A 16,881-nucleotide genomic window follows, 5' to 3' on the forward strand; every position below is an offset into this window, starting at 1 on the left:
CATGTTTTCATTTCTGTGTGTTCAGGCAGGAGGAACAGATTTTGGTCCAGCTGGGTCTTTCTGGAGGTCTACCCAAGTCGTCCAGCATCTTCTCCCCCACTGACTCGGAATGCTATTCTGCACACGCTCAGTTGCCATTAAATTCGGGTCATTTCTGGACTCTGCATCACCTTATTTGTGCTTTCATAAGCTTTACAGCAAGCTTGAACACCTGGAGGTGCTTGTCTGACATTTTTCCTTGTTTTTTTTATTTTTTCTCAGAGAAATCTTGTCTGTAGTAAGTTACAACGTGTTAAAATTTTAGGTTAGTATAGAGTTGACACTTTATCATTTTGGACCATTCTGTCCAAGAGCATGGATAAAATGCCTTTCCATTTGTTCAGATTTTCTATTGTGTTCTTTAATAGCATGTTCTATAAATCTTTCGTTTTTCACGATGTACTCATTCCTACCTTCTGTATTCTTCTGTTGCTGTCGTCCGTGGAGTCATCTCTCCGATTGCGCATGCTGACTGGCCGCCGTGTGAGTGTGCACAGACTGCTGCCGGGCCCCCTTCCCTTCTCGCGCAGTTAGGAGCGCTCCTCAGGTGCGCTTGGTTTCCGAGTGGCCCCGAAAGGCCTGCGTGTGGTGCTCCTGTCACCTTCCTCGCACTGGCGCCTCACTTGGAAGCAGGGTCAGAATGTAGAGCATGGTCAGCCCTTGGGAGCCAGACCTCTGTGCCCCATGGAGAGGTACCATGTGGGGTAAGGAACTTAACCTGTCTGTGCCTCTGGTTTTCCATCTATAAGCGGGGATGCAAGCATCTATCTGCTTTTTGGATTTGGGGGAGGATATGGGAGCTAATATATGTGAAGCAGTGGTCAGTGGCCTGGCACGTGTAAGTATTCAACAATATTAGCTAATACTTAACGTTTCCCGTTAGCATAATGCCATGATGCCAGCTGTGTGATTTATGATGTTACGAAAGTATCTCTTTTGGAGAGTTAATTCTTCCATGTGGCTGTGACTTGCTGTCCTGGTGAAGTTTGGCAGGAGCTGCTGACTGGAATATCAAATCCCAAGCAGGCATGTTGCTGTCTGAAGAGAAAGCCCTTTGCAAGCAGTATCAACACCATGCTCCATGTGACGCGTCTCCCTGTTGTTTCTCATTGTCTTTGGGCAGGTGGGCTGGATGACACGTTGCACACCATCATTGATCACGCCTGTGAGCAGAACATCCCCTTGGTGTTTGCCCTCAACCGCAAAGCTCTGGGGCGCAGTTTGAACAAAGCAGTCCCTGTCAGCGTGGTGGGAATCTTCAGCTACGACGGGGCCCAGGTGAGATGAGAGCACAGGCCTGGTCAGTCTGTCTGTGGGAGAAAGGGGGGCTGGCGGTCCGTGTGCCCACCCACCCACAGAGCAGCCCAGCCCCGCTGGGAGGCTGGTAATGAGAAGGGGCTACCATTGAGGCAGAATCTTCTCATAAAACACTGGTCTTTGTCTCCTTGATGGCACAGAGTGTCTGGTTTTGATTTTAGCTCTGGGCTTTCACCTCAGGCAGACCTGAGAAGTCAGCCCGGCCCACTGTCCCTCTGGGGCTGCATCTCTGGCACCCCCCACTGGCATGCACCGCCGTTGTCCACTTTGCAGGGGACCCACAACCTCTCAGTAGTCAGGGGACATCATCTGTGTGCTCTCGCTTGTGCCTAAGGACCAGTTCCACAAGATGGTTGAGCTGACGACGGCGGCCCGGCAGGCGTACAAGGCCATGCTGGCGAACGTGCAGCAGGAGCTGGCGGGAGAGCCTGGGCCTCAGGCCCCTTCCAGTGCCCCCACGCAGGGCCCCAGCCGCTCTGCAGAAGACCACCCCGCAGCCACCACTGAAAAAGAAGAGCCACACTACAGTGAGTGCTCAACGGAGGGTTTGGTGTTGGGTTGGGTGTCCTCTGAGTTGTTTAGCACCTTTAGTTAGCATCCCCAGGACGTTAGTTGATACTCGACCATTGATACTGCAAGACTGGCTGTAACAGGGCCCAGTAAGTCCAGCCCAGACTGGCTGGAATCAGGCCTGGTAAGCCCAGGCCAGTGTCTAAGAGACGTTATCAGACTTTGGAAGTTATGAGGGTTTCTCAGGGACTGTCTTACAATTCAAGTCACATGTGACCCAAACAGAGAGTGGCCTTAAGGGTAGCTGTACCCAAGACAGGCTTGGAAGGCCAAGTGGGGTTTCTCAGGGTTGTGTGCTCTCTGGGGGGCAAACTGATGCAGCTCACCGAGGGGCAGCCTGGCCAAGCAGGCCGGGCACAGCGGTGGAGCCCGCGGGGCTGCTGCACTCGGGGAGCTGCTGGGCGGCGGCCGCCAGCTCGCTTGCACCACTGCTTCTCTGACAAGGAGGAGTTTGATGACTTGTTGATCTGTTTTCTTGTTTTAGTCGAAATCTGGAAAAAACATCTGGAAGCGTACAGTCGATGTGCCCTGGAGCTAGATGAATCCTTGGAGGCTTCTACCTCTCAGATGATGAACTTGAATTTATAGGAAGAAAGTTCTTTCCTGTGTGTCTGTGTTTTTTGGGTAAGGAGGGGGAGGTTTGAAAAAGACTTTGGGGCATTTTCTTCTCAGTTCTTCATTGACCTAATGTACTTTGTCTGACTGTGGAATTTGGAAAGTAGCCTGCATGAAAGGGCGCGTGAAGCAGTGTCTCAGGCCTTGAAGACTGTGGAGCCCACCCGTACCTGCCGTGTGGTCGCTTGGGTATGCCGGCGGCAACCTTCTCATAAAAGCCTGGTGATACAGCTTTGGCTTTCTGAGCACACTGTGGATCTGGAAAATACTGGAAAACATGGTACTTAGAGTATTTGGGCTGCTAAGGAAACTTCCTCTCCGTTGCAGAATAGCTGAGCCAAGTGAGTGAGTTTGCAGAAAGCTGGTGCTCTGCCCCTGCCAGCAGGGGACAGGCCACGGGGCACCATTTCCCCCCAGGAAAGGAGCATGGTCCTGCAGGAAGCCACCCAGTAGATGGCTGCAGGGACGCTGGCTGCAGGGACACTGGCATCAGAGCAAGAGGGCTGTGGGGACAGGCCCTTTCTCAGGGGATGTAGCTTTTCAGCTTCAAGATTTGGGGATACTTGGAGGATTTGCTAAAATGAGCTTCAGAGAAAAATTGGTTTTCTAACCTGTGACTTTTTGACATGAATTATTCCCTTCAGTCCTTATTTTTCAAAGAAACAATGTGTATTGAAGTTCCTAGATTTCAGTTTGATAATCTACAAATCTTTTGTTTTTCAAATGCACATATTCTGAATGTGGTTTCTGTCTTAGAGGACAGGAGGACAGAGTTGACTTTCATATTTTCCTTGAAAGTAAGAGGGCTTATTTATTTTGAATAAAGAGTAATTATTTAATTTTGTTTCAGACTCTGGTGACCTTAGCTCATCATTGGTCTCTGTCTTACTTGACTATTCCTTTTGGACACTCTGGCCCTGAAGTGAAGGGGGCCGAGCAGGGTTGCTGCTGTGTGCAGCCCGCCTAGGTCTGGAAGGAGCGGCTGCTGCAGCCTGTGACCCTGCGCAGACCTGGCGGGTCCTGGCCCGGCCCGACCGCACTTGCGTCCATTGCACCGGTGCCAGTGGCAGGAAAGGGCTTTTACTGCTCTTTGCTCGTCAGGCAAGCAGGGTATTGTTCTGGCTTTGAAAGTACAGTTGATTGAGTTCAGTCATACCAAATGTTGCACCTCTGAGAAGTAAATGGCCTAAGGTGGAATGACAACATGCTGTGGGCAGGGCTGGGACCGTGTGACTGGAGGCAGAACCACTGTCTGCCCTGTCATCTGTAGAGCTCATGACCGACGTGAGCCCTGATGCTCTTTACCCACGCTGAGCTTTTTAAATGGGCCGGGCCAGGCGTCATTCCAGCACAGAGCCCGCTCCACCCGCTTGTCCTCGCGCCAGGTTGGCAAGAACGGAGAGGCCTTTCCTGTACCCCCGGCCCCACTGGCGGGTAGCAAGTCGACTGTGGTAAATTTGAAAGTGGCAGATTATTTGACGACAAAAGTTCCAGAATTAATTTGCAGAGAAAAAATAGCTTGTCAGCTGTACTCAGTAGCTATAATTTTAAAATTTGATAAATCAAAGCCTCTTCTTACAGGTCTCCAGGGTCCCTGATACTTGTTTTGCTAATCTAGGGATAAAAGCAGTTTACACAGAGAGCAGGTGGGTTTTTAACACCTCATTCAGCTTCTGAGAAGCTTCCTTCTCCTCAGACCCGACCACTCTCCCGGCAGTTGCCTGGTCAGGCCATCGCTTTCTGGGGCAGGAAGGGCTCAGCAGAGGCCCCTGCTGCGGCGGATTCTCTCCCTGCCCGCGCCACGGCGCTGCCCGGAGCATGGCCTGCGGCCGCGTGCCACTGAACAAAGGTACAGCTCTTTACTTTTATTTTTTCCAACAGTGCAAGGACTCAAAAATTCATCCTCATAATTACATTTCTCAACAGAATACCATGTTACAAAAACTGCAAGTGTGTCATGTTGAGCGTGAATGTGCTCTAAATCCATATTTCAGGGGACAACACAGAAAATGGCTTCAAGGATACGAGCGTGGAGCTGACGGCATTGCTCTCATTGGTCTGCAGCAGCTGCGGCCACGCCAGGCCAGACCCACAGCGAGAGCTGATGATATTTTATAGGAAAACATTATGAGTGTGTGACAGTTCTCTGGGCAAGGCGAGTGTCACTTGGCCAGACGGGCCAGCGTGAACCTGGGAAGTGGCTGGCCGGGCTGTGGTCATTGCTGAGAAAATGTCCACTACTTGCTAGGGGCACAGAGGAGTGCAGCTTTATTTTTAACAGAGGGTGGTTTTTGTGGTAGACATGAAAACTCATTTCACAGACAAGAAAGGACGTGCCTATAAGATTAAAGGCTGAGCAGCTTTGGGGCACGTTCACACACACACTGACAGAGTCTTTGGAGAGACAGCTTTAATAATCAGAAGCAGGTATAGCAGACCACTCAGCAGATTCATCCCGGGGTCCAGAACACTCAGCGTGGCCCCGGGAGATTTCCATAATTGACCTGTTTGGCGTTTCTACCTCACGGGAGCTCGGTGTCCCATCGCTGGAGCTGAGCATGGACAGGGCATGCGCCCTTTTTTTTTTTTTTTTTTTTGAGACAGTTTCACTCTGTTGCCCGGGCTGGCTAGAGTGCCGTGGCGTCAGCCTAGCTCACAGCAACCTCAAACTCTTGGGCTTAAGCGATCCTCCTGCCTCAGCCTCCCCAGTAGCTGGGACTACAGGCATGCACCACCATGCCCGGCTAATTTTTTCTATATATATTTTTAGTTGTCCAGATAATTTCTTTCTATTTTTAGTAGAGACGGGGTCTCGCTCTTGCTTAGGCTGGTCTCGAACTCCTGACCTCGAGCAATCCACCCACCTCGGCCTCCCAGAGTGCTAGGATTACAGGCGTGAGCCACCGCACCCGGCCAAGGCAAAGCATTTTTATGTGGAGTCTCACCCTCTGTCCCGGTGTGCACCTTACTTAGTTTGTGGCTAAATCTGAAGGTGGGAGAAGTGGCAGGTGGCTTGGTTTTCATCAGTGGAAGCAGCGTGCGCTGGCACTGGCATGCTGACCCTGTGGGCTGTTGGCGGGTGGGGGGCTGCATAAAGCGAGGTCACTGGGATCTTGTGTAAGTGGCCCTCAGGGCGTGATGACTTTCGGGAGGAGGAGCCTGTACCCAGCACTGTCACCAGAGCTGCTGCTGTAGCCTGTTAGCCATCCTGGTTACGCACGTCTGCCAGACAGACCCTCCTGTTACATGTAAGCATCTCATTTTTTAAAAAGTCCGGTTCCTGTGGCAGGCCTGCTCAGCTCAGCGTTTCTCCCCTGCTCGGCCCCCGGAGGGCCCGTCAGGTGATGGCCTGATGGCTGTGTCTAGAGCAGGCTGGGGCAAGACAGCTCGCTACCGTGGGTGCCTGGTCCTTCTCCGGCGTTGGCGGTGGCTGGTGGCAGCAGAGTCTGGTCAGGAACTGCCTCCTGGTGGCTACAGGGTGTCCTTGCTACAGCTTTCCTGGAAGAACAACACGGTGGTTTGGGCCCTAGACAGAGCAGATGGACCTTCGTTGCTCTGCCTCCTGCTCTCCCCCCACATGAGCCCGGGCGGAGCGGTAATGGCCTGAGCCTCTCCTGCCGCTGGGGCCTAAAGGGCCGAGCAGCAGGGGTGGCTGCCCACACGGGGCAGGAGGGCAAGGCGGCAGCCCATCTGCACCAACTCCTGGGTCTTGCTGCTTCAAACAGGCGCTCGGGGTGGCCAGCCTGCCCACCCCAGATGTCCTGAGAGGGAGGAGGTTTGGGGGAGGGGGAGCTTTCACATGCTAAAATATGATCGATTGTACATGTCCAGCCTTGGCGGCAGCAAGGCCTTTGACAGCCGCGGCACCCCCAGTGCTCTAAGGCCCGTGGTCTGAGCTGTTGCAGACCTGCCACTGTGTGGCAGCACGTCCAATGCTGCATCTCACTGGGCCTTCGGTGGCAGCCAACAAGGCCGTGTTGGCAACTGGGGAACCTTGGCAGGACAGCTGCTGCCTCCATGCGAGGGCCCGGCCCCCACCAGGGCTCAGCTCAGGGAGCCATCTCCCCCTGCCCTCCGGCAGGCGCCCCGGCCAGGCTAGGTTCCTGCTCAGTCAACGCAGTGACTCACTGAGTGCTCTGTCCAGGGGCTGCAGGTTTCAAAAGGCAGAACTGCCACGGGGCTGAGAGGAGGTGAGTGGGGCCCTGGCAGGAGGGGCCCTGAAAGATTGCCTGGAGGTGGCAGCTGCCCTGCTGACCTCCACCCCCCTGGGCCTGGCTGCGGCCACATACCCACGCCTTCCTCCAGCTCTGCATCGTCCGGTCGTGCTCCCCGACCACGGCCCTCCAGGCGGCAAGCTCTCTGGTCCACTTCTCCTGGTGGGTTGCTTCTGGAGGGCAGGCAAGGTGAGGTCACTGCTCTGCAGGCCCCGAGGTGTCCCTAGTGCCGAGGCCGCTGGCTGCCGTGGGTGAGCCCAGCTCTGGGCCTGCAGGCGGCCCGCTGGCCTGTCCCAGGAGCCCAGCCCACTGGTGAGGCCCCTGCACTGGGGCGAGCCACGCTCTGGTAAGGCTGCCGGCCCCACTTGGGGGCCAGCGTGTGATCTGTGGCTGCTTCCAGGCAGCACTTCCACCGCTCGTACTGGCAGCAGCTGCCCTCTGACCTTGTACTGGCACCTTGTGTTCCTGCCTGGCAGGGGGGCTCACTACCATGCCCGTGGGGCGCTGCTGAGACCCTGGGTCTCGGAGGGAAGGGGCCCGTGGCTTCTGCCTCTTCCCTGGAGAGCAGAGGCTGGCTCTCACCAAGGCTGGTGGCATCTTGGGAAGCCAACATGGCTGTGTTATGGGGACATTACAGCACTTGCCACTCGTTCCCCACAGCCTCCCACGTGTGCTTCATCCTGAATCCTGACTCCTGTTACCGCGGGGCTGTCACGATGACACAGACTTCTCACAGCCATGCTTTTTTTTTTGCAAACGCAAGAAGGAAGATACTTCATACGACGCGCTCTTGTCACTGATTTCAGACACGTTCTAAGAACATGAGCCCTTTAGACACAAAGCAGGACTGATGTGCTGAACAGAATTAGGTAGAAGCCCCAGTGGCCAGTTCGGGTGCTGGGCACTCGCCCAGCCCGTGGCCAGCCCTCCAGCGCGTGCTCTGGGAGCAATCTGGTTTTGTTTTTTGTTTTTTTGAGAGCCAGTGCCTCATTCTCACCCAGGCTAGAGTGCAGCGGCACAATCACAGCTCACTGCGGCCCTGAACTCCAGTTATGCTCCCACCTCAGCGTCCTGAGTAGCTGAGACGATAGGCACGTGCCGCCACACCCAGCTGATTTATTTATTTATTTTTTTTAGTAGAGACAGAGTCTCTGTTTTCCAGGCTGGTCTCGAACTCCTGGCCTCAAGCAATCCTCCCTCCAGCCTCCCAAAGTGCTGGGATTACACGTATGAGCCACCGTGCCCAGCCTAGGGACGATTCCTAACTCAAAAGGGGGCCGCCTCTGAGTCTGACAACACATGGGGGTGAGTGGGGTCGGGAGCCTCACATCAGCAGAGAATCTGTTCAGTTTCCTAACACTTCCGGCTGCAACACTACCTACACCTTCAAAACCATTATGGGGGTGGGGGGTAAGGAAATATTGAACTGTCTGAACTGTAATTATGCCTTTTAACTCCTGCCTCTTTTGTGTCTAGTGTCCTTAGAGTAACTCAGGCATACAGTTGCCCATATTGAAAGTCAGGTCCTGCTCTTTCCTGGCTTCTGAGCTGTGTGACGTCAGGCAAGTTATTTAACCTTTCTGGGCTTCTGCTTCATCACGTATGAAGTGGGGTGGCAGCAGCACCTCCACCTCGTAAGAGAAGTGAATTAGATGAGGCAAAACACCAACGGGATTCCGACTGCTTCCGGCTGCTTCTCTTCTAGTGACCACATGGCGGACAGCACTGTCCCCCTAACTCCTGGGCAGGATTTCACAGTTTGTAAGGCACCTTTCATCCTGACAGCAACCTGACTTTACAGAAATGAGAACCGAAGCTCAGGTAGGAGTGAATGTTTGCAATTACTTTTCTCTCTCCTAAACCTCCACTAACATGACAATAAGGGGATCCTTTAAAATATATATATACATAAGCTCAAAAAAGTACAGAATAGGAGAGGAAACAGCAAGAACCTGGAAGCTGGAAAACGGAGGGACAAGCAGACTCAGCAGACCCAAGAAGGCTGAGTCCAGGGCCAGCACTGGGGAAACCAAGGAACAACCGTCAGAAACAGCCGGTAGTCTGGGCACTGTGCTGACATGCACGTTGCCTCGCAGGCTGGCGATCACCTGGTAGCCCAGCCAGAGGACGACCTTCCTGCGCTCCAGAAGAAAACTGATCGGGAGAGCACAGGACGAAGGACTGCCGGGGAGTCCACACTGAGTGGACAGGTTCGCTGCCGGGTACGTGCTGGAGGGCCAGGCCCCACCCAGGCCTGCTGGGTGGGACTCTGCATTTTAGCAAGACCCCAGGGGACTGTACATTACAGTGGAGAGGGGCTCGGCTAGAGCAGCTTCTGGCTTCAGTGTGCACAGGGATCCCCTGGAGGGCACGGAGGGCCAGACATTTTGCATTTCTGATGCACTCAGTTGCCACGCCTTGGGGACAGGCCTAGAGCCTAGGGATCTCTGTGCCCCTCTCTTAAAAGCACAGGGACAACCAACGACCACGAGACATCTGAGGGAGAGAACCGGCAGAAAGAAGGCAAAACAGAAGAGGGTGCTTTGGAGAAAGCAGAAAACTGGGAAATCCATCAGTATTCTCAGAGAAGAGAAGACATGCACTCATGGGACAGCAGGATGCAGTTAGAAAGCGCTTAGAGATAAAAACATATTAGAAATGAAAACAGTAGTAATTAAGGCTTGGAGGATAAAGTTGAGAAAAATTAACAAGATGAGGGAAAAGGTAGATGATACAAGAAATGGAAAATTCCAGTAGCAGCCCAATAGCCCCACTTCTTAGAAAATAATTCCAGAAAGAACAAAGTAAAGTGGAAAATATTGAATATTTAAGAAAAAGTCCCAGAATTGAAGGGCAAGGACTTCCACATGTAGCAGGCCTGGCTGAGGCATGAAAAGACCGAGAAAGGTACCTTGAAATTCCAGTGCTCAAAACAGGAGGTCCTATAAGCTTTCGGAGAAGGAACCAGGCCCCAGGCAGACTGGAGGCCGAGGGGCAGCACCTCCCAACACTTCGGGGCGCCATTCGCAGCCAGCATTACAGACCGGCCAGACCACCGCTTCAGTGTAAAGACAGAAAAGAGACACGGGACCTCACGACACTTACTTCCCACGCACCCCTTGTGAGGTGTGCTGGCAGCCAGGCTCCACCGAAAAGTGAAGGAAGTAAATCAAGAAGGAACGCTCCGCCCGCAAGGGTAAGGCAGCCCCAGGGCAGCGCCTCGGCTCCGGGAGCGCAGGGCCAGCAGGCTCGGGGGAGGCCGGCGGGACAGTGACGTCGGCACGGATGGGGCGACTGAGACAACGGCAGAGTCTGGCGCTGAATCGATGCCACTGAGAAGCAGGCACTGGAAATCAGCACAGTGACTACCCGCGCAGAAAAGGCCCAGGCCAGGCTGTCCTCACAGGCCTGCTGGCTCAGCTGTCCTGCTGACGGGCACACGAACCCCACACCGGGAAGACGGGGGACAGGCCTCGAGCGTGTGTGCACGCACGCGTGTGCGGGGCTTGCGGAGGCAGAGAGTGAAAAGCTAAACCCTCATCTTCCTCAGTGGAAAGCCAACAGGCAGTCCCCAAACCAAAAGGCCACCGTGCAAGAGCATGCTTCCAGAGCGCTTCCTCACTGGCTCCACCACTGCAAACAGTGCCAGGTCACCTCCTGGAAAGCGCTGCAGTGGGCGCGGGAATCGCTTACCAGGTCTCATCACCGCAACCTGCACCTTCGAGGTCTCGTTCCCTGCAGAGGAGAGGACGGAGCAGCGGTACTCGGTGCTCTCCAGGATGGCGTCCCGCAGCCAGCTGAGCACGTGGGCCTTGCCGTTGGGCAGTGTGTGGGTCTGCACGGGGACACAGGTCTCCAGGACTCGCCCGTTCTTCTCCCAGACAAAGCGGACGTCCGCAGGACCTGGGGGCACACAGACCGTCTGCACCTCCATGTCCCTGAGTCCCCATGTAGGACCCACAGAAGCTGCCCTGGCGGGGGTCACCCCGGTGAGGGGCCCTCTTTTGTCCCAGCTCGACCTGAAGTGATGACAGTTAAGTCCCCGGGCCTCCCTTGGAGGAGGCTTGGCAGTGCCCAGCCTCAGCATCTGCCCACGGGCCTCCTGCCCTTTGAGTTCAGCTGCCTTTTCCGCAGCTCGCCCCCAGGGCTGCACCCCCAGACATGCACAGGCAGTCCCAGGCTGGGCCCCCCTTCCTTTCCTGCCGCGCTGTGCCGCTGCCTGTCCCACAGCCTTGGAACAGCATCCTGCCCCGCCCTGGCTCTGAGGCCACATGGATGAGGAGCCCCACAGGCGCTGTGGTCACCGGGGCCATAGCTGCTCTCCCTGTGGCGCCAGGAGGCCCAGAGCTTGGCCAGCGTGTGTGGAAGGGGCCGGGGCGCTGGGCGGGGACCGTGAGGGCCTGTCTCATCCAAATGAGACACGGGGACCTCAGGGCGCGTGTAGAGGGGAACAGAGACTGCTGCTGGAGCACTGGGGGCCTGGCTGGGGCCACCAAACCCAGCACACCACCCTGGGCTTCCTGCCTGGCTCACACACAGGCTCGGGGCCCCATAGCTGTGGCTTCTACCCCAAACTTCTGTTTGCAAACTCTGGGCTTTTTATCTTAATTACTATTGAAAAATAAAGCTGGGGGCCAACTTCACACACTCTCAGTCCATCTAACCTTCGAGGGTGGAACGTGGCTGGCTTCCGCCTGGCTGAGGGACAGAGACCAGGAGAGAGGACAGGGCAGGGACAGCAAGCCTCAAGGAGAACAGGCCGTGTAGCCCACCCTGAGGGCCACCCAGACTCCGTATCCCGTTCCAGGGCAGGTGGGGTGGGGACGCCGAGCCAGGTGTGGTCAGCGGGTCCCCTTCCCAGTCAGGGCCACCTTCCTCAGCTGTGAAGTCCCCCGGGGCTGTGCGGAGACGGGCTCAACCCCCACTCACGGCAGGGACACACAAGCCCCGCTGAGCTCCCGCCAGGAAGGGGTGAGCAGGTGCCCGTGTCCCTGTGGCTCCTGGTCTCAGTGTGGCTCGGGCCAGGCCACGTGTGGACTGTGTGTGTAGACACAGTCATGTATGTGCCAGGAGAGAAGGTCTTAAAATAGCCAAGATGCTGGTGGTGGCTACCTCCGGATAGATGCCTGAATTTGGGGGTAATTTTTTTTCTTTATACTTTTGTGGAATTGTGCAATTCACTACAACAAACAAGTACTGCTTTTATAATAATAATAAGGGCTATTTTGAAAGAAACACGCCATAGCTCTGAAGGAAATTCTGAAAGTTTCCAAACGTGTCTTGCAGGGCTACCCATCTGGCCCCAGCCTAGGGGACGAGCCCTTGTGGGCGGGTTTAGTTTTTTGTGCATAATTTGTTTTATACTGTCATCACTCTATAATTTGTTTTTTCCAAAGTGTTTTGAACTCCAGCCACAGATACCTTGATGGATCTATCTGCAAACATATGTAAATGCAGCTCTCCAAACATCTGCGTACACCCAGAAGCCCATCAGCTGGGGACACGCACTTCCTACCCGTGACTCTGCACGTCCTTCCTGACACCACAGTGCACGGCCATTCCCCAGCTGACGGGCACCCAGGTAGACTCGCATTTAAGAACCTGTTCTCCTAAGCTGTTACGATCAAGTAACGGGAAACTCTTCTTTGAACAGGCACTGAAGTCAGTTCTAAAAAGCCCTGTCCCCCCTCAACCCACTGGCTCCGCCCCAACAGAGACCTGTGCCGAGACCCAGCCAGGGGCACTGGAGCTGGGAGAGGGTCACAGGAGCCTCTGGAAGGTCCTCATGACCCTGGGGGCGGGGCATCTGGGTGGCCTGAGCTGGAGCAAACTCATCCCCAAAGCCCCAAGGGCAGGGCGTCCCCTGCACTCCTGGGGTGTGAGCAGGGACAGGCCTGGATGACCCTGCCACACACACACGGCCAGCCGCCGTCCTCAGCAGCAGTAAATGCTATTTAAATATTAGTTTGTACTTCGGCATAATAAGACATTAAAGATGTTAAAGTACTTACGTTCCATTTATCCTTTTTTAAACTATCCAACTCTTTCTGAATGCAGAGGAGCGGAAAGAGAGAGGGAGAGTGAGAGTTAAAGTCCGTCCGCAGGGCCGCCCTCCAGCACGGCCCTCAGTGGGGACGGCGGCCCAAGGCTGCCCCCGCCTGCTCAGGCTGCCAGGCTGCTTTGTCCCAGCCCCCAGGGGGCCCTCCGAAAGCATCACCCCCTTCTTCCTGGGCCAAAGCCCCGAGTCCTCCCACCACCGTCCATCCATCCCCTGAAGAGGACGGCCAGGCAGGGCTGCCCCCCGCACCCCGCAGGCCTCTAGGGTGGGGACGCTGCAGTGGCTGAGTAGCTGCCAACCTGGATGTGCCACACTCTTCCCATCGCTCAATCAGTGGACACTGGTCCTGGTCTCACCCTCAAAGCAGGAAACTGTCCTTCTGGCCCAGAAGGGTGTGGGGTAGAGACCCCCAGGACAGACACCAGCCCCTGACCTGCCTGTCCCCGTGCCCTCAATACGACAGGGCCAGCTGACCACACCTGCACATCTCTACTCAGGAGACCTGGGAGGCCCCCGCGGCCTCGGCTCAGCACCCGGCGCGGCCAGTGGCTGTGGGTGGCTGCCCTCTGACCCCGGTGGGTTAATGAGCTCTGACCTCTAATGTCAGAGTTAAAACACAAGGGCCATCCCAAATCAGCACAGCCAGTGCTCCCCAAAGTATGGAGGAGCCGTTATTAGCTTTGACAATTACTCGGGCCTCAACTTGCCACAGAAGACAGTCCTCACAGGAAGGAAGCTGGGGTCCACAGGGAAGAGAAAGACCCCACTTTGGTTAAAAGATGATACAAATCTACTTCTGTGTGTGCATACGTGACTACACATGTGCACAGCTTGTACGTGTATATACGTGCCCATGATATGCATCTCCATCGATGCGTGTCTGTGTATGCCAAATGCACCGCGAGTGGCTGCCTGCAGGTGGTGGGGTTACGTGTCGCCTGTCTGTGTCATTCCAACTGATCGCTCAGAGGAGCAGAGCCTGACCACACGCTCACTCCATCTCTCCAGCTCCGAACTCCTTTCCTCTCCTCATCAGCAAGAATGTGCCCCGACTTACGATGGGGTCACATCCCAATAAGCCCACTGTTAAGTTGAAAACATCCTAAGTCGAAAATGCACTTCATACACCTACCTAGCGAACCTCACAGCTTACCCAGCCGACCTTAAACATGCTCAGAGCACTCACGTTAGCCCATGGTTTGGCGACATCAACTAACACAAAGCCTATTTTATAAGAAAGTGTTGACTATCTTATGTAATTGACCAAAGACTGTACTGAAAGTGAAGGAAGGAGAGGTTGCAGGGGTACTGGAGGGACGGTTTCCACTGAATGCGCGTGGCTTTCACAGCACCATGAGGGGACTATGTGTTTCCCTAACTCTCCATAACGCGAACGGTCACCTTTCAAACGAAAGGCAGCAAGCAGTTTGCAGAATCAGTCCAGATTCCAGAGGCCCTGTGAACGGACATCTGATGTGCAGTGTGCTTTTAGACAGAAAATACCCACGCACACAGTCCCACAGGGAAAATCAGATGAGAGCAAACGGTGGGCCTTGGAGTCACCGTGGCCCCGAGGGCAGCCTGGCCATCAGTCAGCGTGTGTTTTAGCTGTAGCAGCGTCCACTGTGAGATGGTTTAGTAAACCCTGCCCTGCTGTGTCACGGGCCTGGGACCTCTCGGGGACTTGGCAGAGGAGTAACCTAGAAAGGGAGACGCTTACAGCCAGACAGGCAGAAAACTGACACTTCTGTGCAATTGAAAAATAAACTCGGTTTTCAGTTCCATCACCTTCGGGGACCCAGGGGAACGCTGGGCCAGACATGTTGCCGTCTGACACGGAACGCAGCTGCCCAGCATCGGCTCCTGGGACGGGTTTGGAAGGAAAAAAAGGCAACACATGCCTTAGTGTGGCTGGTCTGAGGGGGCCTCGGTCCCAGCCTGCTGTGGCAGGAGGGGCCTCCATGGGGCCGGACCCAGGAGCCTGGCTGGGGCCAGGGCCGCAGGAAGGAGGGACAGCTCTTGTTCGCGTTCTCTCTTGACGGCAGATGCCCATGGGGAAGGGACGGCTTGTTGGGTGCAGACTGCAAACCTGCTTGGCCCAGGGGCGGGTGGGGCTGGGGCCCCAGCAGGCCGTCCCCGGTGCTGTGTGCTGCAGAGGCCACAGGAAGCGACACTCCTGCAGGGACAGCGGATGGGGCCATGCCAGAGAGAGCCTGGGAGAGGGGCTGCAGGGCACCAGACCCTCTGCCTGGCCGCCACCAGCCACCTCCAGCGTGTCCTTCCTGCTCACCTGTTTGTGGGGTGTGTGTGTGTGTGTGTGTGTGTGCAGTGTGGGGTTCACGGTGTGTGTCGCCTGTGTCTGGTGTGTGGGGCGCGTTCAGTCCATCACAGCTGACAGCATGGTGAAATACCGTGTGACACACACGACCTGACGAGTGAAATGACATCAAGCTTAGCACACGGGCGCAGGCCTGTGCAGTACAGCACTGCTGCGCCACAGCTGTGGGTGCGCTGAAGGCCGCTGTCCCTCCATGCAGGGGCACACGGCGGGCAGTGGCCACTCTGCGCTGCCTGGGCCCCACCGCTGTACTTGGTCCCCCGGGACTCAGGAGCAGCTGGGAAGTGGCTCCCACCAGCAGCGTCCGGCCGGGGAGGCCCTGAGGACCTCACGTCTCTGAGCTCAGGGGGCCATGGGCGTCGGGTCCACGGCCAGCCTCGTCCTTCAGGTGCCATGCTTAGAGGACACACTGGCCACCTGAGGCTGCCACCCTGTGTTGTCTCACCTGGGTGCTGCAGAAGGGATGTTCCCACTGTGACAGCCCCAGGCTGTCGTAACGTCCTCTCTCAGGAAGAAGTTGCTGTCCCCACCCCAGGGACAAGGTTGACCTGTGCCAAGGCCATCAGTGATCATCCCATCTCATCCTCCACCGCCCTGAGGAGGGACACACTGTGACACTTCCACTTCCCAGAGGCAAGCGCTGGGCAGAGCAGGGGCCAAGTCTGTCGCGGGCTGGTGGGGCACGGCGGCCCATCTCCCACCCCAGCCCCTGGCACAGGCCCACAGGCACGACCCTGTCCCTCCCTTGGATGGGCAGTGAGGCGCACGCTCTGGGCACAGGGCTAGGCTGGGCCTCAACCTCTCCGCAACGTCCCACGGAACACCAGCCTCCCTCCTGCCGGGACCCGAAGCAGCTGCCGCCAGCCTCCTCCTCCACCTCTGCTCTGCCCACCTCTCGCCTCCACTACACACGCTGCCAAGCCCTCGTCCCCGGAGTCTGTCCCCTGGCTGCTCCTCCCTCTGCATAGACCACGGGGCATCGCCCCGTGGGGACCTACTCTGAGGCCCTCTGAGGCAGGGCCTTGGCCTTGGAGGGGCTCCACCTCTCCGAATGGCTGAGCACACGAGGTCACCTGCCGACCCCCGGCTAAGAGCACATCGGGGCAGGTGAGAAGTCTCCCAGGTGACATGCGGGCCCTGGGGGGACTGGGCAGGGAGTAAGGGCAGGGGCAGGCCCAGCCCCCGACCTCCCCTCTGTCGCCCTCCCTGGAGAATGAGACGCTCCCCTGAGACACAGGGTCACCCAGCAGAGCTGTGCGTGGCACAGGGAACCAAGGACGCCACGTATGTCCTCTCTAAGTCTCATACTCTATAAATGCTTTGCTGGGCCTTTAATTAGACAGCCCCAAACCACTATAACTACCATGAAAACAGCCATCCCAGGAAATAGAAGATCCAGGTCGAGGTTGCAGACCAGCCCTGCCCTGGGAGGCTGGGCCGCTGCAAAGGGAACCTTGGGCCCTGCCTGTGCCTGCAGTGAGTCACACCTCAGTCCCCAACCTGGGCATACCCCTGGAACAGCTCCTCTACTCCTTTGTCGGGGGATGGTCCCCAAGGCAGCAGACGCAGAAGAGGGCATCCAGTTTCCCAGAAAAGTCTCTGGGACTTCTAAGCCACGTGGTGGCTTCTGCAGCAGGAAGCGGCATCTGCAGACCCTGACCCAACCGCAGAGCCGAAATGCAGAACCGCGGCTCCTCTGGGTCCACCGCACGGCTGTGCCCGCCCCGGAA

The 16,881-nt window shown here is 56.1% G+C and overlaps 1 protein-coding gene and 1 long non-coding RNA gene across 11 annotated transcripts in view; both read left to right on the forward strand.

The window, feature by feature from the left end:
* Positions 1-3,392, forward strand: part of SECISBP2 (SECIS binding protein 2) — a 41,573-nt gene extending 38,181 nt beyond the window's left edge. For all 10 annotated transcript variants that reach the window (XM_045562356.1, XM_045562357.1, XM_045562358.1 and 7 more), the window contains 3 exons: positions 1,163-1,317; positions 1,691-1,883; positions 2,411-3,392. In XM_045562356.1, the coding sequence (XP_045418312.1) occupies positions 1,163-1,317; positions 1,691-1,883; positions 2,411-2,514 (452 nt within the window). In that variant the 3' untranslated portion in view covers positions 2,515-3,392. The remainder of the gene's footprint in view (positions 1-1,162; positions 1,318-1,690; positions 1,884-2,410) is intronic.
* A 5,661-nt stretch (positions 3,393-9,053) lies between these two features.
* LOC123645862 lies at positions 9,054-12,761 on the forward strand. Its single transcript, XR_006737726.1, has 2 exons — positions 9,054-12,336; positions 12,409-12,761. It is a non-coding gene; the product is annotated as an uncharacterized LOC123645862 (long non-coding RNA).
* Positions 12,762-16,881: the final 4,120 nt, after the last annotated feature.

Source organism: Lemur catta, chromosome 10 (assembly GCF_020740605.2).
Source record: "Lemur catta isolate mLemCat1 chromosome 10, mLemCat1.pri, whole genome shotgun sequence".
Classification (NCBI taxonomy): Eukaryota; Metazoa; Chordata; class Mammalia; order Primates; family Lemuridae; genus Lemur; species Lemur catta.